The sequence below is a fragment of the Pelecanus crispus genome, chromosome 3, assembly GCF_030463565.1.
Source record: "Pelecanus crispus isolate bPelCri1 chromosome 3, bPelCri1.pri, whole genome shotgun sequence".
NCBI lineage: Eukaryota > Metazoa > Chordata > Aves > Pelecaniformes > Pelecanidae > Pelecanus > Pelecanus crispus.
The window spans coordinates 130782056-130806760 of NC_134645.1; the positions used below are offsets into that span (position 1 = coordinate 130782056).

General features: G+C 41.2%; 1 protein-coding gene across 2 annotated transcripts in view; it reads right to left on the bottom strand.

Moving 5' to 3' along the window:
• The window catches only part of FZD3 (frizzled class receptor 3), a 54200-nt gene that overhangs the window by 17070 nt on the left and 12425 nt on the right, over positions 1–24705 (bottom strand). Inside the window, exons 2-3 of one of the 2 annotated variants that reach the window (XM_075707070.1) lie at positions 12504–12636; positions 9814–10064 (exon numbers count right to left, since the gene is read on the bottom strand). In XM_075707070.1, the coding sequence (XP_075563185.1) occupies positions 9814–10064; positions 12504–12636 (384 nt within the window). Of the gene's footprint in view, positions 1–9813; positions 10832–12439; positions 12637–24705 lie in introns of both variants that reach the window. The other variant, XM_009483270.2, reaches the window with a different exon arrangement.

The following is a 24705-nucleotide window of genomic DNA, read 5'->3' on the forward strand; positions in this document are numbered from 1 at the left end:
TCGGATGCAGAATATTCGCACTTACAAACATCGAGGTTCAGCATTTGCTGAGATTTTGGCAGAGATCTACAGTTAACACCCCATTAAAGATTTTCTCTTTGCAAGCTGGTCTACAGCTATTTTGACGTGACTATCCAACATCTCAAAGCAACTCTGAAACCAAGTGAAAGAGTCGTAGTCATTAATGAATGCATTGCTATTCAGAATTCTCAAATGCAAATTACAGGCAATTTCCTTTAATTTATTAAAATTAAAAGTTAAATCTTTTTTTAGGTGACTGATTTCCTAACACAAGTACCGCAACGTTCAATTCTGACAGTTAAGAGTGTCTGGTGCTTCAAAACCAGAGAAATCAGACCTCCTAACTTAGTTTTTGTTGCCATTTTAATAGCAATTAAATGAATCAGTGGAAAAAGAGAGCTTCCTTAATAATCAGAATTAAAGGCTGTTCTAGATATAAAGCATGCTTATTAAAATGAGAACGGAATGAAACTGAGAACTCAGAAATAACAAGATCTGACCTCCTTTGGCAAGTCACCCTCAGCAAAATACTGAATAAAAAGACAGGGAAAAAAAAGAAAAAGATGACCTTGAGGAGTCATACTTGGGTACAAGTACAAATCAACTCATCTGAAGATAATGGTTGAGAAATCAACATTTCCCTTTGCCTCTAGCTCAGTCAATCCAATTAAAAAAACAGCCAGAAATGAGTCATGTGAATGAAACGATTGCTTTCACTCCCTATGTTAATTGACTGGAAATTGCATGCATGCCAGGGTGAGATAAGAGAATACATTGCATCCTACGTAGGATTTATCAAAGTCATGGATGTGCAAGGAGGAGACGGGCCTGATACTACTAATGCTGAAAAGGAGAATTCTGAGAAATTAACTTGAGTATATTCTTTTCCTTGAATATATTCTTTTTCCTAAGCATCTAAACCAGGAGAAATTAACTGAATCACTGCTAGGAAACAGTGTCATAGTGTGATTAATGGCATTGTTCGGAGCTGACATTACTTTTGTTTTTGAAAGAAGCCTAACTCATAATTCAGATTTGCTCAGTCTCTTCTGAGTAAACAGCAATATGGAAAATATGTTTTTATCTCAACCTCCTTTTTTTTTTTAGGACAGAATAATTACATTCGACAAGAAGCAATTCCTTAGGGCAGATTTAAGCAAATCCATTACCTCTTCTAAGAGGAATTCTAAACAATAATTAATGAAAAAGAGGGAGGAGGAGAAATCTAGATTTATAGACATCTCTAAATATATTCTCTTTATGCCTGTGCCACACGCAAACGGTGCTAAGACATTTCTTAACAAAGCCTCTTTTCTGTATCCAGCTTAGTGCACTCCCCCGCATGCTTCTGAAGACCCACTGTAACACAGATGGTAAAACAGCTGAGACATTTTGTATTTAAAAAGACAGTGGCAACACCCCTGGCTAGTGGAGAAAATGGCAAAAACTGGAGAATGCCACATATTGCAGCCAAAAAAACCGGGGAAACTCCATCCCAACTTAATCAGCACCCCAAAACCACAGACTCTACGTCTCAACAATTACTTCTTGCCACTGTTTTCGGCAAGATGTTTGCAAGCCCCATCTTTTCTTCTCTTTGGCCCGCGTGTGCAATTGTTCTAAAGCACTTGTGCATGAAAATAAAGCCTGTGTCAACAGGGGTTACACTTCATCCATAACGCAGCCATGGGAAAAGACAGTCTGCTACAAGAGCATTTCTTAAGTGCATGCGAGTCAGTCAACTTTGCCATCACGAAATCTAAAATCTACAGCAAATTCAAATGTCTATCAAGAATTTGCAGGGGGAGGAAGTACTATCAAAACTGAATACAAATATGATTTATAAAGTAAGGCTTTTTTCTTTGTTGTTCTTCTTTTTTTGGGTGGGAGGGGGGAGAAATGAAGAGATGTAGCTGCAAAACCTGAGCTGGAACTTAGAGCAGTTTGTCTCAGCATCTCTTTTGCTTCTGGCCAATTTTATTTAAAAGTAGGCACCATGAGATACGACATTCAGCAGAGTGAAGTAACAGCCGAGCAGATGACTAAACACTCCCATTCTCTTGGCTCTCAGCCTGCCATTACTTTACCACCACGGTCGCTTTTCACTTGGCACTTGTTGGTAAGGAAGCTGCCCTGTGTTGAAATGGTTCTGCAAGACGGCTGCGCGTAGTCTCTGCTTTGGGTAACGTTCCTGTGGTGGTTGTTCAGGGCACCAGGCATAAAGTAAAGGCAGGACAAAGCCATACCAAGTGGGAATGAAACGCATGTGAAAACATTAGCCCTACCCCTGTTACGTGGGCAACCTTTAAAAAGGATGCAAACCAACCAAAGCCATTTATAGCTGTTAGTGATCCAAACCAGTCTGAAATGATTTTTATCGCGACAGTGTTCATTTTGAGACATCTAAAATGATCTTGAAAACTCGAGGGTAAAAAAAAAAAAAAAAATTAGCTGTGATTAAATCAAAAAGTACATTTGTGAAAATGGGAAACAAGAAAACGGACAAATTCTTGAGCCAAAATGATCAGCAGGTGATGGAGATTAATCCTCATGTTAAAATCCATTTCTCCAATGTTAGTTGTCAAATAATGCATTAAAATCATCTGTAACGTGATATAATTTCAATAGTAACAGAAATATATTAGCAAGCTTGTACTTTGTTTTTCTTTGTGCCTGTACTAGATACACATAACTGCCATTGACAGACAAGAGGTACTATTAACAAAACATTCTTTCCATTTACGCTTCTGGTATCTTAGGCAACCACAATTAATCCTCTCTTCTCTATCTGACACCAGCAATGAACAGAAGTGAGTGGGTGAGAACTCCCATCTTCAGTAAAAACCCATCCGACATTATTACACAGCAGTAGTGGGGCCTCGTCTTGCAGTGAAATAGGTAGAGCGGAGAGGAAAAAAAAAATTGGCTGGATTGACCGTCTATTTTTGTTGCTGACAGAAATGCCATTTGGTATTACACCATCTTACAGCATCGCTCTTAATAGTTAAGTCTTTAAAAATACCAAGGCGGTTTTAATTTTTTAAAGTGAAGACCAGAAAGAAAATAGAAAAGATTTAAAGAGACAGGCATAGTAACTGCTTCAAGAACTCAGTTGGTTAAAATGACACTTGCAAAAATAGTTGTCGCGCTTATTGTTCTTGCAGAAAAAGTCTTCTCCATCAGTAGTTGAAGTGCGCTTATACGATGCTTAGCAAAGCAAAATTATCTGTCCATGGGATGCCCAAATGCAAGCCTACGTCCTTCCAGGTACTGCGGTCTTCGGTGCTTATTTATGTCCTTTCTTCGAAAATGAGCAAAAAATATGTGACCAAGTTTTCTTTCTGGAATGACTGTTATTCAGATCAAGACTGGCCAGGATATAGAAAGCTTGAAGGGTGTTGAGGCATATCCTGATATTGAAGGGGAGAGACAGCAAAAAAACCCCAACCTCTTCTCCCCCTTTCACCCAAAAAACTTCCCCAGAATTTTGCAGCAAAAATCCTAACATAAATATATCCAATAAGAGCAAATGTGACCCCTTCAAACAGACAATAAATTAAGTCAGGGTACGATTCATCTGAATGTCCAGTGAATCGCTATAACAAGGCCCATTTCACTGCTTCAGCTAGAAAAGGAAGCTCAGATGCCTGGCTCAGATGGAGACATCCGAAATGAGATAAATGAATGCTGCTGTCAGTAGCTGTTCTTGATTTTCACATTGTTTTCATTCATATGGACACTATTTTATCTCTGAAATTCCACTGGTTTACAGGAGGTCAGGCCCCAAAGCTAAAGAAATAGATGATATCGGGAAGCAGACACTGCACAGGCCCGGTGCCGTTTGTTGGTTAAGTCGGCTGCAAACAGACTCCGTGGCTGGATCTATACGTTCCAATGCCTTCCACATCTGAATGTACTCATCGCTATTTTTACTTCTGGTTCTGGGCTTAGGAATCTACCTGGAGTACATTACAACAATGACTGAGCAAGACTGGACGGATATTCAGCATCCAGCACAAAACCAAGTTCCTCATGAAAAATAAAAGACAGTTTCCAATACAAAACCAGAGTTTGCAATTTGTTCTAAACTCCCCTGGCTATCAAGGCTTCCCCATCAACAGAAAATCAAACGCGCTATCCACATCTGCTTCCAGTCCTCTAAATAATCTCAAAAAGATAAGCGGGGAGCACCACCTTCATTCTTAGCAAGTTAGCACTGAGGTCTTTTAATCCGGTGAAGCCACATGAGTGGGGAAATGATGAATATCAGATCACAAGCAAAGATATTTTCACAGCGCTTAGATCATTTCTCAAGGACTCCCAGTAGGGTAGCAAATGTCTTTGAAATAGTTTTTCTTTTTATTCTCTTTAATATCTAAATTAGATGTCTCTCCCATCAGCACAGCGCCTAGCCTAGCCCTGAAGCATTCATGAAAACTGTGGAGAGTGTACTTACGTTTGGATTTAAGAGAAATTAATCTTAACTCAGGACCTTCTGTACTTTGCAGGAAATCTGAGTTTGTGGTTCAGCCCAATAAACCTTTCCAGGCCTTAACTACCTTTCACAGTTCAATTTTGGGACTAAAAAAAGAGGTAAAAAGCTTTTAACACCATACTCTGCCATCCCAAGAACGCAGACACATTTCCTTATCTTGGGAAGACGACAATTACCACTTTTTTCCACCTTTGAATGTTTCTGGCTTGATGCAGCCCTTTCCTTTTCTCTGGGCTAGAAAAGCTGTGTTGACCATTTGAACTCCTACTTTTCATGAGAGAAACGTACATAACAACCAGCTTTGGAGACAGACTTTGCTGAGTATCTATTTCACTGTGTAGCCAAATTCATCCCAGTTTTGAGACACATTTTCATAGATTGGGGCAGGTCACTGTGTCCCAGTTTCATTGCCTTTGTAATTTCCAAGAGGAACAAAACTCTGACACGCTCCTTGTAAAGAACAAAACACCGTGGTGCCTAGAGGACAAGAATACGTAACAGCAACTAAAAGCACTTCAAACTTTTTTTTTTTCCTTTTTACCCTACTTTTTACCCTACATCAGATATATCTGAGGTTAGATGTCCGACAGAAAGGAACTTACAGCTTTTATGGCAACAGGAATTCAAAACCTGACTGGACACGGTCCTGGGCTGACCCCGCTTGCGCAGGGGGTTGGACTAGATGATTTTCAGAGCTCCCTTCAACCTGAGCGATTCTGTGCTTCTGTAAAAGCCAAAATTTTATCCCAGTCCACCACTTCATCTGAATTAGTTCCCATAGCATGGCATGCTCCATCAACATACAAGGTAGAAATTGCAAAGAGAGGAAAGAGACAAACTTTGAAAGCTAACCATCGGGTCAGGACTGCAGACTAAAAAGCCAAGCCAGTACCAAGAACTTGTTAAGAATGGTGAAATTATTAGACAGATGATGATGAGGATAGCCACAGCGAACAGCAAATAGAGCATACAGAATCTTATTTCCCCAAATGTCTTTCCTTGAGCCCAACATTACGAAAATCCAACTCTCTGTTCCAAGGCTCTGCCCTCAGAACGACGGTATGATATTGGGAGAACCACCACTGTTACAAACAGAAGCAGCAGGAGGAGCAGCAAAGCACGTATTTTCAACCGTAGCAAAAGAGACGACTAGATGTGACTATTTTATGATTGGATTGTGTCACGCTCCCCTGCTTTTTCCCCCTTCATTTCTGCATTTTACCTTGATGTGAAATTGCACTACACTCTCATAAAAGAGATTATATATGAGATAAAAGTCTGACTTCAAGAACATGTAATGCACACAGCCCAGTTCCTATGCGACGTTTATGATGGGGGTACCAGGTTCTATAGCTAGTGAAAATTAATTTCATTTTCCACTGCATGAACTCCTCTTGCACAAAAACATTAATCCATTTTTTTGAGGCCAAGCATGAATTAATTTTTGAAGGCAATGAGTGAAAAGTGGGATACCAAGAAAAAATTCAGCTCCTCATTTGGATATTACTGTGCTGAAAGTAGATTACAAAGGCACTGTTCCCCCTTCCAGAAAAAGAAAAATGTCCCAACCTCCCCGTGAAAATGGAGGTGGATGGGTTAAGATGTTTTTAGGCCGCCGTGAGCAGATATTTCACAGAGAAGTAATACTGGCTGGAAAGATTACATCACTGCAATTACTGTGAATAGTCCTAGCATCAGAAACAATAATAATTTGTGGTAACACCTTAGTCAATTCGCCATTATTCATATTGAAAGAAGGGTGCTCTGATGTAGCAACCTTGATATTCTTGACTAAATTAAGAGATTTGTCCAGGTTGATACAAAACGCAGCTCCCTGAGTTGCCTGTTTAAGTTGACATCCACGAAAACAAAGCATTTCCCCTACGGTGGGCAAAGTGCAACTCAATTTCTGAATCATATTAGCTACTGTCCTGGTTTCGGCTGGGATAGAGTTAATTTTCTTCCTAGTAGCAGGCACAGTGCTGTGTTTTGGATTTAGTAGGAGAAGAATGTTGATAACACGCTGATGTTTTTAGTTGTTGCTGAGTACTGCTTATGCCAGTCAAGGACTTTTCAGCTTCCCATGCTCTGCCACGTGCACAAGAAGCTGGGAGGGGGCACAGCCAGAACAGTTGATCCAAACTGCCCCAAGGGCTGTTCCATACCATACGGCGTCATGGGCAGTATAGAAACTGGGGGGGGGTTGGCCAGGGAGCAGCGATTGCTGCTCAGGAACTGGCTGGGTATCGGTCGGCAGGTGGTGAGCAATTGCATCGTGCATCACTTGCTTTGTATATTATTATTATCATTATTATATTGTTATTATTATCATTACTATTTTACTTTATTTCAATCATTAAACTGTTCTTATCTCACCCCAGGAGTGTTTCTCACTCTCACTCCTCCGATTCTCTCCCCCATCCCATCGGGGCAGGGGCAGCGAGCGAGCGGCTGCGTGGTGCTGAGTTGCTGACTGGGGTTAAACCACGACAGCTACACTGTGTATACGGTAAATAAACCTCACCTCACAAGGTAGTAGTTGTTTTTTCCTTACTAAAGGAGACTAAAGGAGTCTCAAGGAAACCATATTCACTGCACTCAATTTTTGACGGCTCATCTCGGAGCCCTCAGAGCCACGGCACGAGAGGCGCAACCGCTGCCTGGTTTACCTGCTGTCGCTGCCCAGGCTACAGATGACAGCTCCCGCCTGAACTGCGGCAGCCCACGATGCTACAGAAAACCGAGGACCGGGATGTGCTCGTGGGGAGAGAGCTGCTGCCAGCTTTTACAAACCCTTCCCCTCCTTCCCAGTCTCTCCCAGAGACTGGAGCGCCGAGGACACTGAGGGCAAGGTAAGGTAACGTGAGCTCCTTTTTGCCCTGCACTGACTCCTCAAAGAGTGGGAATACTGGGATATTGATTTCCTGTCTTCGTAGCAAAAAAGTTTTTATTTCATAAGGAAAGCAACAGATGCCTCCCAGATCCGACAAACGGCCCTAATAATACGTAGCCAGGCCAACCCAGGAAACATCCAGGTAGCCAGAAAACAAGATGGAAGCACGAAGGCATCTTGTTGCTTCCTCCATTTTGGGAGTGTTTAGCCCTTTAGGTAGTCAAAGAAACATGACAGCTATTTTTCATTTGAACACCAGCTGCCCAGGCGCTCCTTTGGTTTAGCAGCAGCCAGGAGAATCTGCAGCACTTTATTAACCCCGCGGTACCTCCCGCATGAAGCAGTCACACAGGAGGGAGGCGGGGAGGCATGCCTGTAGCAGCTGCGTACTCAAACTCCCCCATTAGCAATTTTCCCGAATGAGATACCGTGGCATCGTCCTCTGATGGCAAAGATGATGTAACGGTCGAAGGGACTAATGAATTTTTAACCTCAGATTTGCTGGAGTTGGAAAAAGTGTGCAAATTCCGAGCAGCGCATTCCAACTACCACAACCCTGTGTACGTTTTGCACGTAAAACCTGTGTCCACTGCGGAATCAACTGCAGTTCTCAATTTAACAGTTTAATCTCAGACATTGATATTCAAGTATTTGAAGTTAAGTTAAATAACATTAAGGCTTAGAAAAAATATGGTCTTATTTTGCAAGTGAGTGGTACTCTCCAAAAAGCTTTACGTTTTCCCCCTAATTTAATAATAAATTTTACTAGCATGATCTAAGGATAAAATTATTTCTCCTCACAGCTTTGGAAATCTGTTTCAATTATAAGTCTGGACAGTTTAATTAGGGAAGCATGTTTAGTTTAAGAAAAAAAATTGGATGGGTTAGAAGAAAAACCCTTCTAATACTCCCTAGGGTCTACGGGTCCTTCAACCCAATTTGATTTGAATGAAACCATTATTGTTCTTTTGACTCCCGCTGAGCCATTATGTTAACGGTTTTCTAGAGATTTGAGTAGCATTTTACTACATGTTTTCGTTATTCCACTAGCCAGGATTTTAGCCCTTAGACATCAGAAGTTTCAAGGTTTAAAATAGTTTTTGTTCCAAGATTCTGAGAAAGCAATATCCTTTTAGCTTTATAGATTCTGAGAGAAATTTTAGATTGGCGTACGGTGGGTATTTGAAATTAACTGAGAGAAAACTGCACGTCCCTCTTTTTCTCTCTTTTTAAGCATCAGTCAGTTTAATGTATTAAAACCTGCAGCAGTGAAGACTCAATCAAGCAAATGAAACTGAACACACCCACTGACAGATATTTCCTGCCATAAAAATGCTCACACATTGGATGGGAGGGAAGAGTCACACCCTAATAAAATCTAACAGAGAAAACAATAAAAAGGGTTAAAAGGTAATAAAAGGATTATTATCAAGCTGTATAGACTAAACCAAACCTTCAAGTGATATTTTATTGCATTAAAATGTGAGCTTTGATGCTCCAGCTGGTGTTTTAACTGCTTTAGAGCCAAAATACTAACTTCTTTTTATACCCCTGTGCGTGCAGCTATATAACAGACGCTTGCTGTTCAACCTTCTTGAAATAAAGTTGCCTTCAAATAAGTTGCGGAAAATATCTATGCAATGTCATTCCAAAACCAGTTTGCCACTTTGGCTTAAAAAGGAAACTAGGCTTCAAGTAATCAACACTTAGAATACTTCCTTTGCAACTGCACCAGCATAATACTGAAGTAAACAGGACAGTTTGATATCTAGGGCTCTCAGAGGCTCCTGTTCCTGTGATAGCTCAATTAAACAAATTGAGCAGGTAAGCGTAACTTCCTTGAAATAACAAAACTGATGAGCTGTACGGTCTGTTTTGCTTCAGAAGGCACTTCAAGTAAGATTTTATATAGACGTTTCTGACACATGCACAGGCTGCTCTAAAATGAGCACAGAACCTCTAGGCTAATCAGGGCAACAAAACTGTTACAGATGAACAACAAAAACTAGAAAAAGCAGTAATCAGGCTGATGACAACTCAGTTTAAATGCCAAAATTCCTTCGGAGCAAAACTTCTAACACATCTCCAATGACCAAAAATAAACTCATTAAGTCCTGTTCTTGAAGCTGGTTTAAAATAGCATCTTTTTATATCCTGCTTAGGTCCCATACAGCCCAGAAACTCCACAAAAAAACCCACCACGCAGCTGATGCAAGCCTCCAATTTTCCAATAATACCTAGTCTTCCAGAAGGCCTAATGCATTACCCAAATAATTTGGTTATGGCAAGAACCCTCCTTTGTAGGAATAGCAGCACTTTCAGTTAGGGATGACAAGTAAGTCTTAACATATCCCCTCATTATCCATTTTCTGCGCTCCTGAATGCGTCATATTGGTTTCCTCACCTGATAGGGACACGGGATGTGATATTCTCTGCAGCGTTCTTGAATCCACGTCGTCTCCCACACACCTCGATAAGCCTGCTCATAGAAATAGCAGCCAATTACAACCAACAGTGGCACGAGGTACAGAACACTGAACACGCCAATCCGGATCATGAACTTCACCAGTTTGTCCTGGTTCTCTTTTTCTAACGGGATTTCAATGCGAACCCGATTGAGAGAGATAATGCCAGCTAGCAGAAGGGAAACTCCGACAACAACATACAGGCAGAGAGGTGCAAGTACAAAGTATCTTAATGCATCCACATCATAGAGGCCAACAAAACATACGCCGCTAATATTGTCACCTTCAATTTTATTCATTGCTAAGAGGATGATGGTTAGAGTTCCTGGAATGCCCCAGGCACTGGCGTGGAAGAGCAATGCTTTCTTCTCGATTGCTTCACTGCCCCATTTTGGCACAGCTGCCAAGAACCACGTGATGGTAAGAATGACCCACCAAACACTGCCAGCCATGGTAAAAAAGTAGAGCACCATGAAAAGCATGGTGCAAGCTTTGTTGTGAGAGCCCTGTGTCACTGTGGAAGCCTTGTACTGGGCAGGGCTAGATGCGTTACACGCTACTCGGTCTTCAAGCAGAAAGCCAATGAAGAAAATTAAGGACACCATCATGTAACAGACAGCATAAAATATTATCGGTCTTTCTGGATAGCGAAATCTTGTGACATCGATCAGGAAAGTTAAAAAAGTAAACAAGGTAGCAGAAAGGCAGATGATGGAGATCACTCCGATGAAGTAGCGAGCAAAGGAGAGCTCTTCACGCCGAAAGTACATATTCGGGCAAGGAGGGGAACAGTCCCGTACGCTCAGGAAAGAGTAACCCAGATCAGGGTCTATTTTCAACTCCCGAGGACACCAAAAACCATAATCCCTCTGTACTGCCATTGGGGCCTCTTCTGTGGGCTCCCCAGCTAAATTGAGGTCAACAAGACGAGGATATGGCTCATCACAATCTGGGAATCTAAAAAGTAAGAAAAGAATTATTTACAAGAAATACACATGTACATTGCAAAGACTAGTAAACTTATTTATATGCCTGACTTTAGACACACTAACTGGAGCAAAAAGAAAGACAATCCAAATAATGGGTAATCCATGAAACACTACACTATGTTTAAACAAACTCTAGAACTCATTGTCCCAGAATGCAGTGGATGTTGAAACTATAAAATATGTTTAAAAACACACCAGAGAAATAAATGGACAAGAGGCCCATTGGGGCTTTAAGCATAAAGGTGAGGATACAAAATCCATCTCAGGAAGTCTATAAATTTAGGCTTACTGTAAACTGAGACTATGTGCCCAAGGAAGCATGATTTTATAGAACAGTTTAAAACCTTTCCCTAAGCAGCTGTACCAGCTGCTATCAAACAGGACGGTGAGCTAGTTAGACCAAATATCCAACCTAGCACTGCTACTAGCATTAATAAATTGAAATTATGATGAAGGTATTTGTAATTAAGCAAAGCTCTGACTGGAGGCTAAGGGATGCTGGAGACGCGGTCTGAAGTTTTGAAGGAGAGACTGGAGGGATTCCACGCATAGCTGTCCGGTTCTTCCCTCTGCTAGATGTTATCACCTCAGCAAGCTCAGCGTAAGCTAAGTATGCCTGTTCCTATGCCACAGTTCATGTTCTGGCACAATGGCACTAACACAGCGCCAGCAAAGTTTTAGTAGTTTTAGCTCTGGTTTTGAAATTTCACTGCCTGGGCCTTACTGAGGAGATGGGAGGACCTAATGGGCCCAGGCATCTGTTCGGAGTATGGAGTTAGAGCGATCTTTGATCCAGATTATCAGGACCTCGAACCATCCTCTGACTTATTCTTTTGCTAAAAGAAGTTTTAATTGTTTTTCATTCTCTCCAATCCAACTGTAAGACAGACTGTTTCTTCCTGTTTGTGCTCCTGTACTTTATTAGCTGTTGGAGTCACTTATAAAAAAATAAAGCATAAAGATACTGTTTTCAATTTCACGTATGTTCTGTTTCAAATAGATTGGAACACCATCGAATACTTTTCTAGAAAGTTATTTGTGTAATGTAAACCTGAAAACATCTGTTTGCATGCAAGCTCAACAAGAGGTAGATGCTCTGAAAACAGAGCTTTGAGATTTTATACACTCATCAAAACCAGCCAGCTCCCCCTTCAGAAAAAGACTATTAATCTCTAGCATATGTAATTTTGCCTAACTCTCAGAGAAATTTATCACAGTATCACCTATTAAGCTTCGGTATAGCAGACAAAAGCAGGTCAGCGTAAATGACAAAGAAGAAAAATAGACAGGCATATTCATTAATTTAAGAATATGCATGTGCAGTTTATGGTAACTGCCCACAGAAATTTTCAACTTATCTCTTGGGCAGATGATCACAGAATCACAGAATCATAGATATGATGATAGAAATATGAACTTCGTTTCCACCCCAGGAAGCAGGCTGTTATACAAATGGAAGGGAAAATAAGGGCACTTGTAATGGAACATATTTAAAACGTCTGTTTCAGATCATAAAACATCCTAGATCATATTAAAATTTTATCCTGGGATTCTGGGAAAAAACAGATTTGCTTACCTGGTGCACTCCATATCCTCAGGCCAAGAGACCCCAAACATCTCCATGAGTTTGGAACACTCACTGTATGCTCTTTGACAGAGTCTGCGACAAGGGAGAGTGACACGGCCGTACTCCATGCACACAGGAGCATAGAGGGCACACAGAAACGGTCGAAAATCTCTGGAGCATTCCAAATTCACCATCGGATGAAATGGCTAGAAAAGACAAAGGAGAATTCAACAGCTACAAACAGCAGTTTTGTAGAACACTTCAGCAGTAAGCTATAATTTGTCTCATGAGATGTTAGGGCTTTCACAACCACAACCACGACCTTATTTTTCTGAACTTTGTCTGCTGGAAGAAGTGATCATCATAATACAGCACTTAAATATTTTAGGAAGACAGGCGATCAAGAAGCTTGGGGACAATGACAAAGACTCACAAGGGGCATTTATGTACTCGATTTGCATTAAAATCAATGGGAATTAGACAGCTAAACACCTTTGAGGATTCAGGCTTAGCTTTGCACTCTCCAATAACAGCCATATAAACTTGATTCCCTTTAGTGCTTGTGTAGCTGACAGACACATCACGAATTGCTAGCTGCTCATTTAGTAGGATAATACGAAAAACTTCCATTCGGTTGATGAGATTACAATCTGAGGAATGTTAGATAATGCAAGATTCCTAGACAGTATAGAAATATAGCATACTATCATCTTTCAAATATTATTTTCAGATCACAACATAATATTTGTAAATAATCTCTCTATTTCTTGAATTACTTCAGCAGGGCAGTGTTCTTCATATCTTTCTACAAAACACAAACACAGGACATTTTCCATTGTGTTCTTCCCACAGCATCTTGTCCATCTGAGGAGAACCCATCTAGTAAAATCTCTATTCTATTGTCAGAGTATATCTGTGGACAGAAAACAGTCCAATGTGCATGCTATCGTCGTTATATAAATTCTCATACAGACATGGAACTTTCTAGCTTCCAGAACAGGGCTGTAATCACAGTGAAGTCACAGTAAGTCAGTCATTTCTTGACTAACCATCAGAAAGCACTGCAAAATCAAAGCCTGAAAAAAATTAGCCAGAAAAAATAACGTGTCTTGTGCTACTGCATTGCCTTATAGCAGGTGTAAGTAATGGTGACAGCAACACTCCTTGGAAGCACCGAAAGAAAATCCATCACAATTAGCCTATATACAGCTGTTCTCAAGTATTTCTGAAGATGAAGAAGAAGGAAAAAAAAGTAGGGCAGGGATTTATGTCTTAATAAAAACTGGTGCGCGTTGATAATCCATGTTGTCTTCTTACTATCCAGCGTGGGTTCATTTTGCTCTTGCTTGTTACGGCTTGTCTTTAAAACTCTCCAGGAGTCAATCAATATTTTCTTCTGAGTTTGTGTGGCACCTACCACTATATAAAGCTTCACCGTCTCTTCGGATAGTAGTACAAGATCAATTATATTCTCTTAGGACTGGAACTACAGAACATCAAAATACATTAGGATTTAAAACTCTAGAATAAAGCAAAACAGCATGTGAATGTTGAATCACTGTGCTACTTCCAGACTGCAGAAACAGCAGTGACATTTTAGTAAGCCACTTCTTTTCCTTGACTTATATTTCAAATCATAGCTTGACAGGAAAAGGTGACAGTTGCTTGATCAACAGCAATGCGACCGTGAGCTCTGTTCTAGATAGATATTTTTTTTCGTCCATTATCTTGATACCAGAATTTCCTCTTCTCCACAGCCTAGCAGGATTATAGAGCAAGAGGTCTAATCCTCAGAATTTGTGGTGCAATAGCAGAAGCACAAAAGAACCTGCTCTGTGTGTGTGTGTGTGTATATATATATATATATATTTATTTAAAAAACCCTAAATCTTATTATAACTGAAGCTGAAGAGTAGCCTGTAGAAAGATTACATTTTCAAACAGCAATTTACTGAGAAGTATTTTAAACCAATTCAACATTTTCTTTTTCCAAACTAGAGAACAGAACAGACCCAACAACAAAAAATAGGCCACCTTCTGTGGCAATATAAATGACAATTACTAGAAACAATGAGGAAAAGTTTCACATTTAAGGCATCATTAAGGTTGGAAAGGCCCTCTAAGATCATCAGTCCAACCATCAACCCAACACCCCCATGCCCACTAAACCATGTCCCCAGGTGCCACCTCTGCCCGCTTTTTGAACACTTCCAGGGATGGGGACTCCACCACCTCTCTGGGCAGCCAGTTCCAATGCTTGGAAAGTGTTTAACTTTCTGTCTGTTCAAAGAAGCTTGAAAAGAAGAAAATGAAGTTATATCTTTATGAAAAACAGCTACTGGCTTAATGCCTGCTCCCCCCCGCCAAAGTCTTGCCTCCTGCCACTGCAGTTTTGCATGTACTCATACCTACATTTCAAGTTCTTCTGACAAAAGCTCTACTACTCTCCTCTGATACGCCTTCCATCAAGAAAAGATGTTTCAGAAATTTTGCTTTTCCTGCTACCTCACCTTCATTAAAAGATCTGTTTGGGTTTGGTTGATTTGCAGACAGCTGTACCATTTAGGAAGATCCCAGACTATCTCAAGGTGTGCACGTAAGAAAACTGTGCCAACAGAGCTCCTGATCATGGCTATTGCAAAGCAAAGGAAAAGCAGTGCAGCAAGTTCAAGGGTACAGAAAGGTACCAGTGTTTCCTTGTATCCCGTTGATCCTACTACGGGCAGGTGGCCGTTGTAATGGCTCTCAGCCAACTCCAAAGGACACTGGGCAATGGTGTCCGAGGGAATACTGGAACCGAGATAGGAAATGTCCAAAAATGGGGATGCAGATGGTGCTCTTTGGTAATGGCTCCAGGGTCTGAAAGAGCACTCTCAGTGAGAGCAGCGCGTTCCCTGGCTGCCCCCTTCAGCAGCCCGAGGGCTAAGTTACAGGGTGCTCAAACACGCAGGATGCGAGACAGCTGCCTAAACACCGGCTTCTCCTGCTATCTAAGACGCTATTTATTTTCCAAGACATCCACATGGGCCTGGGCGATCAGGCACAAGATCTGTGCTCTCTTGGGCCTGACAGATAGGACGCGGGGTCTGTGCAGAGACCTGCTCCCTTCTGGCATGGCAGCTGGAGGCTGGGTTGAAGACGCTGAAACATCTGAAGTAACGCCCATGTAACTGAATCTTCCCTGACGAAGTCCCCCAGAGGGCACGTTAGCTGCACTTAGGGGTCTTTAGAGCTGCAGAAAACAAGTCTGGTTTGGAGCATGGCCTCAGCATAGTCCTCAAAACACAGTACAGATATACTGAACCCCACTCAACCCCAACGACGCTGAAGAAATTAAGTAGGGGTAATTTAATAGGACTGTTCCCCTAGTGCTGGCTGTTCTGTTTCTCAGCAACTCCAGGCCTCTCACACCATTCTGTCTCTCAAAATAGCAACTGCAGGCAGACAAAAACTCTCTTACGAATTATATCAAATCAGTTTATTTTAAAATCATGAAGAGGCTAAGCTAGACAACAGAAGAAGAAAAAACCCTACAACCACTCCTCGTGATGCAGAAAAAAAGACTGACTTGCTTTCAACCAGTACCAGCAGCATTTGTGCCTGTAAGCAGCTCGGTCTGTAAGCACCCTATCTCTAAAATTATCTTACCCTGTTGCAGCTCCTAAGATGAAAAGTCACTTCCACCTCCTGATTATGTTGTTCACTGTTAAAAATAAAGCCAGAGAGATGAAGAGACTTTTTTTAAGCTCTTGGCCAGGGACGCAGAGCAAGTTACGACACTTTGCCCTATTCCACTTTGGTGCCTAACAAAAGGCGCTCTGTTTAAATGGGACGTGCTTTTGAAGAACGCCTGCTGAACAACTCGACATACAGAGGAAAAAGGAAGAGGACAAGGACAAGAAAAGACACGGTAGCCAAACTGGTTTCAATAATTCAGGCCAAGTCCTGGGAAATCCAAGAAAGGGTAGAGAGAAATGTTTAAGAAGCGATAAACATGTCTTCGCTCCTGATGGTACTGAAGTATTGAAAATATGCCAGACCACATAACTGTATAATATATCCACAGTTGTACACGCACTGCTCCTTCTACCTCTGAGAACAGTCTTTATGACCACGCAGATTCCTTCAAACCCAGTGATAACAGCAGCATTATGAACTCTACTTTTTTTCAGGCTGAGTCAGAACACTCTCATCGCTCCTTTGCTTTGCCATGCAGGCGTTGTGCATCAACTAACAGGCCACAGTCACGCATCGCTGCTTGCCTCAGAGCAATCCAACTTGCAGTACAACCTTACCCATCTTTTCTTTCCCTCTTCCCCAGAATTTTCTTTGCTGGCAGCAAAGTTGCTTTAAGAAAATTCCCGATTCCCAGCAGTGTGGGCCCAGCTCCTTCCCTCCCTACAATTCCTATCTGCTGAAAAATGCTTTAATGGCCATGCTCTAACAGAAAGTAGAAATATCCTGCTTGCCTTTGGTTTTCTTTTGGGTTTTTTTTTCAGGAGGGGATGAAAGACAAAGGAGAGCTGGAATGGCACGTGTAGATTTTTTCCCTCAAAATAATTTTTTGAACAAATTCACACTTTTGGTTACAAAGCAAGAGCAATAACTCTACCTATAAATACACTGTGTTACAGTTTCGGACTTCTCATATTACCGAGAGATAATAAACCAAATTCTACCTTTTATTTTACACAGCGGTAGCCATTTAGCTGCCTGTTATTTGGGAAGTGACATTATTGCGAGATTTAAACGAAATTATTTTGGTGATCTTTCACTATTCTGTTTGTTTATGTAGTCCTTTCTTTTAAGAGACAACTGAGCAGGAAGCATTCTCCTACGCTCATAGATGGAAGGAGGGAAGTCTTCTTCCCTCGGGCTCACGGGAAAAGAGCGATGCTATGACTATCCATTGCTGCTGCAGTTCCCCGGTGGAAGCAACTGCCTCAGGGCGTATCCTGTCTCAGGCCAGGCACATGATCTGCTCTTTCTGTCCTGCGTTGCCCTGTGTTTGAATATAGCTTGCTATTCATCAGGAAAAAGTGGTGTTGGGTTGATGGTTGGACTGATGATCTTAGAGGTCCTCTCCAATCTTAATGATTCCTAGTTTTTACTTTCATTATAAATAACCCAGCCACGAAGCCAGGAAACATGAACTTGCTACTCTCCCCTTAATTGGTTTAGTGGTGGACTTGGTAATGTTAGGTTAATGGTTGGACTGGATGATCTTAAAGGTCTTTTCCAACCTAAACGATTCTATGATTCTATGAAGTCTTGAATTGTATCTCAAAGCCCAGGGGCAGTAATGCTTTCCAGGCTACCTCCCGAGGAGAATCGCAGAAGCTGCAGCTAGATTTAACTCTTCAGACAACTGCTAGTTAGACCGAACATGTTGCCGCCTCCTGCTTTTGATGACTACACGTCTTGTCCGACTGAACTGCTCTCACAGCTCTGACAGCAGAGTAGTTCCTGTGAATGCTCTCTAGAGACTGTTCCCAGAACTGGTTTTCTTGAGACAGTGGAAATTTGTTCTCTGATGGCTCTGACCTGCACGCTCCTCTGAATCCTGCTAGGTTTGCTGGAGCCTATAGCCCACAGTCATGCTGGTACGCAAACCTAATCTGAAAATATTTTCTGTAAGTTAATATCCTGAGCTGAACAACTGCAGTAGTATTTAAACTGCTGATGCTACCTTCAAATGAGGCTGTACTTGAGAGTCCTGCCTTAGCCTAGCTGGTGTTTCCTAAAGAGGATGAGGGAGCGCTCACACAGGCACAGCAGAGCTGGTGGTTTGCAAAGAGCAGTGATCCGGGGCACTAACGTCTTCAAAAAACCATAGCCGGAGCTAACAGAAAGCTACGTTTTTTCCACTCAGTTTGGCCCTGAGGTAGATAGTGCCACGTGGCCATGTAAATAATGGTTGCAGAAGGGGCCAGAAACACAGAGTCAGGTTTGTAAGAGTAAGTCCATTTCTTTTGGAATCAATCCACACTTGCTCAACTTAATGTGACTATGGAAGTGCAGCTTTATTGCACAGACACTTTATTCTGTTTTTAGAAGGCAATAGGCTAATTTGCCCAAGCCTGCTTTTAATGCACAGTGCCAAGACAAATTTAGTGTAGAATACTTAGCATAATGTACATTCAAAGTTTGCCTCACCATTAACTTCCTTGTCTGGAGAAACTGAGTTATACTTTTTTGGGGGAATTATTTTGAGCTTTGCACAGTGATGCAGGTACGAAAAGCCAAATGGGCTCACAATTCTGGTCGCCTGTTAAGCTCTCCTGTTGAGCATGGAAAAAAGCTGTTCTCACGTTATCTGTATGAGCCTCTGTGAACCACATAACCCACTGCCTTCCGATAGCCCACGTCTCATAATTCAATGTCAGCTGGAAAAATTATGGCTGCAATGAGGATCACATTGACACTGTACTACTTTAGGGACTGGGAAGTAAAAACTTTCAGATTGTTTTACCTTAGTACTAAAAATATATGTCCACATTTAAATAGCTATTAAGTCATTCCAACAATAAAAATGTCAAGTAATTAGTATGGTTTTAAATGATATTTTTCTCATGCTATAGGCTGAACCAGACAACAACCCTGTTATTCACTTCAAAACCTAAGACCAATTATTTTACCTGCCTTACTTGTGAAAGGGCAGCAATCATGCGAACCGTCCTAAGCTTTCCGGTCTGTAAACAGACAGCTGAGGTTAATTTCTCAACTGCAGAAAAAAGAAGTAGGATAAAGATGAAAGCAGTTAAAAGACAGCAAATGCCATTAATCTCTGTCTATATGACTAAAAAGCAGAGCCATCTGCTCTTGTTCTTTAAAGAGGTCTCCTGCTTCATTTTAAATTCTGAAGTTCCTTTGGAAGACACTGAAAAGATGGCATCCATCTGTCAATTTGCACTTTTCCTAAATGTGATCTTTATGTTTGAGGAACCGATGAATGCAGATGGGTGGTCCTGGTAACAATTTCCATTTGCAAGAAGTGTTAGTTTTTATAAGACAGCTGAGACTGCTTGGACTTCTTCCTTCCTCTCCATATGCCTCCTGTGATGGGCTTGGGAGAATTCCAAAGTATCACAGAGAAATAAATACATAGTCCTCTGGACCGTATTTTAGATACTATTAAGTTAAGACATTATAAAGCACACTTGCCTGGACAAGCAAGAGACTATTGGGCAGGAGCTGTAAGTCTTGACAATTATTTTTCAAAATATTTTTCATTTAAACAACACATTTCTATCTCCTGCAGTTGCAAAGACAACCTTCCAAGTACAAACTGAGTGCGATCACTGCTTTGATGCCTGCTGAAAAAATGCTCCGGTGCTGTTGTCACTGTGGGAAGAAGAAAGATACCCATTACAAGAAGAGGAGCATTAGCGATAACAACCTTTTCTTTCCCTCAGCTGTGCCACTGCAGACTGATCTGCATGTCAGGGACTCATGGACTATTTCTGCCAACTCAAGGGAGGTCTGTCTCCTTGAAGAATAACAGGAGTGAAGAGTATAAACAATTCACTGTTGGTGCGGTGCTCAAAAATGTATCTTGCTGAGTGAAGGACGAAAAGCACTTGGTATGAAGATTTGTTAGAAGGCTTGACACTAACTTGAGAGCACGCAATGGAGTCGGTAGCCAGATCAAATTCTTCAGAGCTCATAAAAAGGGAATTTATAAAAATTGGAAACACGAGGGAAAATACAGATAAGGACATAGCCAAGATTCAAAATCACCAATCAGATTCGCTTCGTCTTTTCATTTTTACTGCCATCAACATAAGGAATGACAGTGTCTGCCACATAATACACACCATTAATACCCTGCAGAATAAAATTAGACAAGTTGGATTTCTAAAATACAATGAAAGCAACACTGAGTACTCCCATCGAAGAGAATTTATTTCTCAAAGGCTTGATGACTTCTCCTATTTCATGTGCGACTTCGCTAACTAGTTTTTTTACACAGCTGACGTAGCAGAATATCTAAGAGAGCTTAACATTACAAGCCAACACGGACTACATGAAGCTCCATGTTTTCCACTGGGATGAGGATGGAAGAAGGCTTCTGTCTTCTGAATTCTGACATTCAAGCCAAAGTGCTTCTTGCCAGACTAACCAAGGGAATCTACAGTATGCTGACTCCCTTGAAAGTAAATGTGAACTGTACACTTGGCATCATCATCCTCCTATGCAGCTGTGAAATGAGGACAAATTACAGTTGTCATCTAATGCACCTCAGGCTGCTGTTTCACAACGGGCATAAGTTTATCGAGCCCTGCCCTCTCCCCTGACACCAGCCTCCTTTGCACTGACTCGGGCTGAAGATTGATTTAAACTGTCCATGAAACCAACCTCAAAGCCACACATGCTCTAGTTGGACCAGTAGTAGTGTAAAAAGTCAGGGTAAGATCCTGAATGCTGAGACCTTAAGTGTTAGCATCTAAGTATCTTTCCTTCATAACACACCTAGGTTGATCAATTCACTTTTTTCTAAGCTTAATTTTTTACCGGTTTAGCTCCTTAACGACCTTACAATAGGTTTGGGCAAGCTCTGGCGCCAGTGCAAGAGGTGCAAAAGGGACATGTTACTGGAGGACGAAGAACGGGGCACAGCTAAGCCAACCTTACAGTTAGTTAACCTTGAACCCTAAGCTGTGCTGCTCAGGATATCTGGTGTGTTCATAACCATCTAAAATAGAGTTCAACTGCCCTGGACACAGCCAGACCCAGAAAACATGACAAGGATATGTTTAGGGTAAACCCTTGACTTTTATAGCATTAGCTCCACAACACAGAAGACAAAGACTTTGTGCTATGGCAGAGAACGGGCGTTGATGCTGTTAAAACCCAAGAGCATAACCTTTTGGAGACAGAAGACTGCAGGAGAAAAAACACACTAAATGAATTCAGGAAGCTCTATTTGCTACTCCCTTGGCAGCCGGTCTGCTGTCAAAATTCTCTCACAAAATTCTCTTACTAGCCAAAACACCTGGTTTCATATATGAGAATTCAATGGCAGATTCAGTCATCATCATAAATAAATGTACTGTTTGAGCTTTGAACATCAGACAGTGTTCTCAAAGCAGGCATTATCATTCAAAAACCCTCCTGTCTTTCCTGGTTACATTAGGATCAACATCTCCTTGGGCATATGTTAAATGACTTAATTTTGCTCCTATGGAAGCCCATAAAGAATCTATCTAAACTCTTCAGGGAATGATCTCGCAATATCCACTAGGACCGTTCCTTCGTTACGTATATAGAAAAACAAAACCAGCTGTGCCAAATGAATTTACAGATGTGTTTGGCTACGTATTGAAACTTTTCTTGACTCTGCCCAATATTTATTGTTTAAATTGAAAATCAAAGGGAATACGCAGGTAATACAATAATGCCTTTCTTAACAACGGAAAAGGTCAGGGAGGTTGGTATATATGGCTTGGAAAGAATCAGAGCATGACACTGATCCAATACAGCTATGTACATAAACAATATGACACAAAGTGAAGTACCAACATAATCTGTTGGATTAATACTGTGAAAATTATTCTGAATAGCAAACAAAACCTATCTGCAAAACGAATGCTAATACTTTAACAGCTGTGTCTTAATCTAACGTTACAAACCATCTGTTCTAGCTACATACCAGCAAAAACACATACACGCACACAGACATACACACACTTGTCAACAGTTGGATAGGAGGGAAGATTTGCATCTTCGGGCCTCAAAATTAAGGATATTTCACAGGGCAATATTTAAAACATATCTGCTGGCTTGACAACTATTTATTTTCTTTCCCTCACGCTTAATTTCCGGGAAGGCTACACTATTAGTCTAGTACACTAAGCTGTTTTTTTGATATAGTTAATTCTAAAAATTAGCAGGTTGTTTCACATGCATAAATAATGCGGGATGGTTTTCCTGGATGTGTGGTCTACACTCACTCTAGAACTCTGCAGCCCTGCTGTCCCCTATATGCATTTGCTGGAGTAGGATCCGATCCAAATCAAGCTGCACTGTCTCCAAGTCAGAATTCAACAGCACCTTCCACTTCATTTTACAGTCACTCTACTATAGTTGTTAGCGTTTCTCTTCTTTCTCATATACCAACTACAGTTTTCAGACTATTTTGATTGTAAGGATTCTCAGGGGATTGTATCTGGTTTTGTGATTCTTTTAGCCAATTTCTAACACAAGAAAAGTAAAGGTGCAGTACTTTGTACTCTTCACACGCATTAATTGGGTAGACATGGGCAGATGATGATATAATCCAGATTTTATTCAGGAAAACTTGTATATTTACCTGGAAGTTTGAGAAAAAACCAACACTGTATCTCTCAGTGTTACCAGGGGCTCTGTGCAAAATTATCCTGTACTGTTGCTATTACTGTGAGCAAGTACAATAAAGGGATTACAAAAATAAAAGGTGAGCCGGCTAATTGAATCTCGGGATAAACTTTCTATATTTTGGTATTACGCATGAAATTCTTCCCATGCGCTATCTGTACAGCATGTACAGCTGGACACAAACAATGGCAATATGAGGCAGCTTTTCGGGAAGCTTTCAGTCTCTGGAAAGAGATTTTTCTTTCATTAATATAATTCTACAGTGACATTCTGACCAAACGTTGGCTCCATCGACTAGGATGGCTTTTTTAACTTTTAAAAGAGATTGTCCATCCCAATAATATATATTTCTTTTACCTCATTACAGAATTACAAGAGGGTCACTAGTTGGGCCTCTCTACTTCGTCAGACAGTAATAGAGAACAGAAAAGTTAGGACTAAAAAAATCTCAATTTACTCCAAATGAAAAATACATTTCTGCTCAAGATAGATGCTTTAAGATAATTAGTTGGTGACTTCAATTTTAAGAATTAACTGTTTTTAAAAAACATGTCTGAACACAGCAGCTGTAAATTAAAATTTAAGATTCATCAGGGAATACTATCCCTCCCATTCAGTGCCAAGTTAATGAGGTCACAGATGAACTCTATAGGGGAGGATAGGGAAAGGGAATTAAAAAAATAATTGCAATTGTGCAACACTTTTCCACTGGACAGAAAGCTGTTATCCACCTCACAAGCATCTGAATGACCAATTCTGAAAGCCTCACCAAAACTAACAAATTAAGAATAAAACCAGGCTCCTGAAGTTGATTTTTCTTCCCTACAGTTAATAATTTACCAGATAAATATTTGACAGGAATTCCCACAGTGCCTCCACTTATTTGTTTCTGCGGCAGCCTAAAAGCATGCTTGCTTCTCTCAAAATAAATAATGTTTTGTCCTCAAAGGTCCAGAAGTTTCTCCCTGTTGAGGACCGAAGTTTGTGCCTAGCTCTCTTCTGTATCACTAACACAGTTTTGGGAAAAATTGCTCCCCCAGTGTATCCTGCGTGTCTCTGAAACACTCTAGACAAACAGGACAAGACTGAACACAGTAACGGGATTAACAAAACAGTGGGAGGAGGGAGGGGACACGGATGGCAGGAAACAAGGGAAGACTTAAAATTATGCAACTACTATGTGAAGCCCTACATAGGAAGATGGACCCAAATTCTTTTCCAGTTAAATAAATAGAATAAAGAGAAGCAACTATCTATGGGTGCTGCGGAAGAAGTACCTCTTCAAAAGGTAGCTCAATCAGTGACATTCACAAGCACTGTAAATGTACTCTGCGTGCCAGGTTCTGCATGGAATACACTGCAGGGGTGTTTGCAATGAGGGAATCTTACAGAGAAGGGAATCAGTGGGATCAAACTATAAAAGAGCAGGTCAGATAAATAGGCAAGACTGCATTAAAGTGCTTGGAGATACATCTGAGGGTGATGCAAGAGACAAGAGGGGGTAAGTGGGTTTTCCCATTGATTGCCTCTTTGAATAATTGCCCAACGCTGCTAAATCCCTTTTATATGTACCTGCGTCTAAAAGGCTGGAAAACGCAATTGAGCAAAGACCAGGTGTGGGGCTATAAGGTAGGGAAGGCGAAACGAGGGGGAAGCCTGCTGTGATCAGCCCCCTTTGGCTAGCCACAGCAGGGCTCACCTGGCAGAGCACGGAAGACCAGGCGGAGGGCGTTTCTGCTCTGAAGAGCCATGGGAAGTTCGTACAGCAGAGCTGGCTTTCCTCCTCCCTTTGTCTCTTAAACCTCAGAAGGAGCAGGATGGGGAGAGGACAGTGGATAGGAGTGTATGTACATTGCATTTGTTAATGTTTCATGGTGAGTTCTGCTCAAGAGCCCTTTGCTGATTTCAGCTCCCACTGC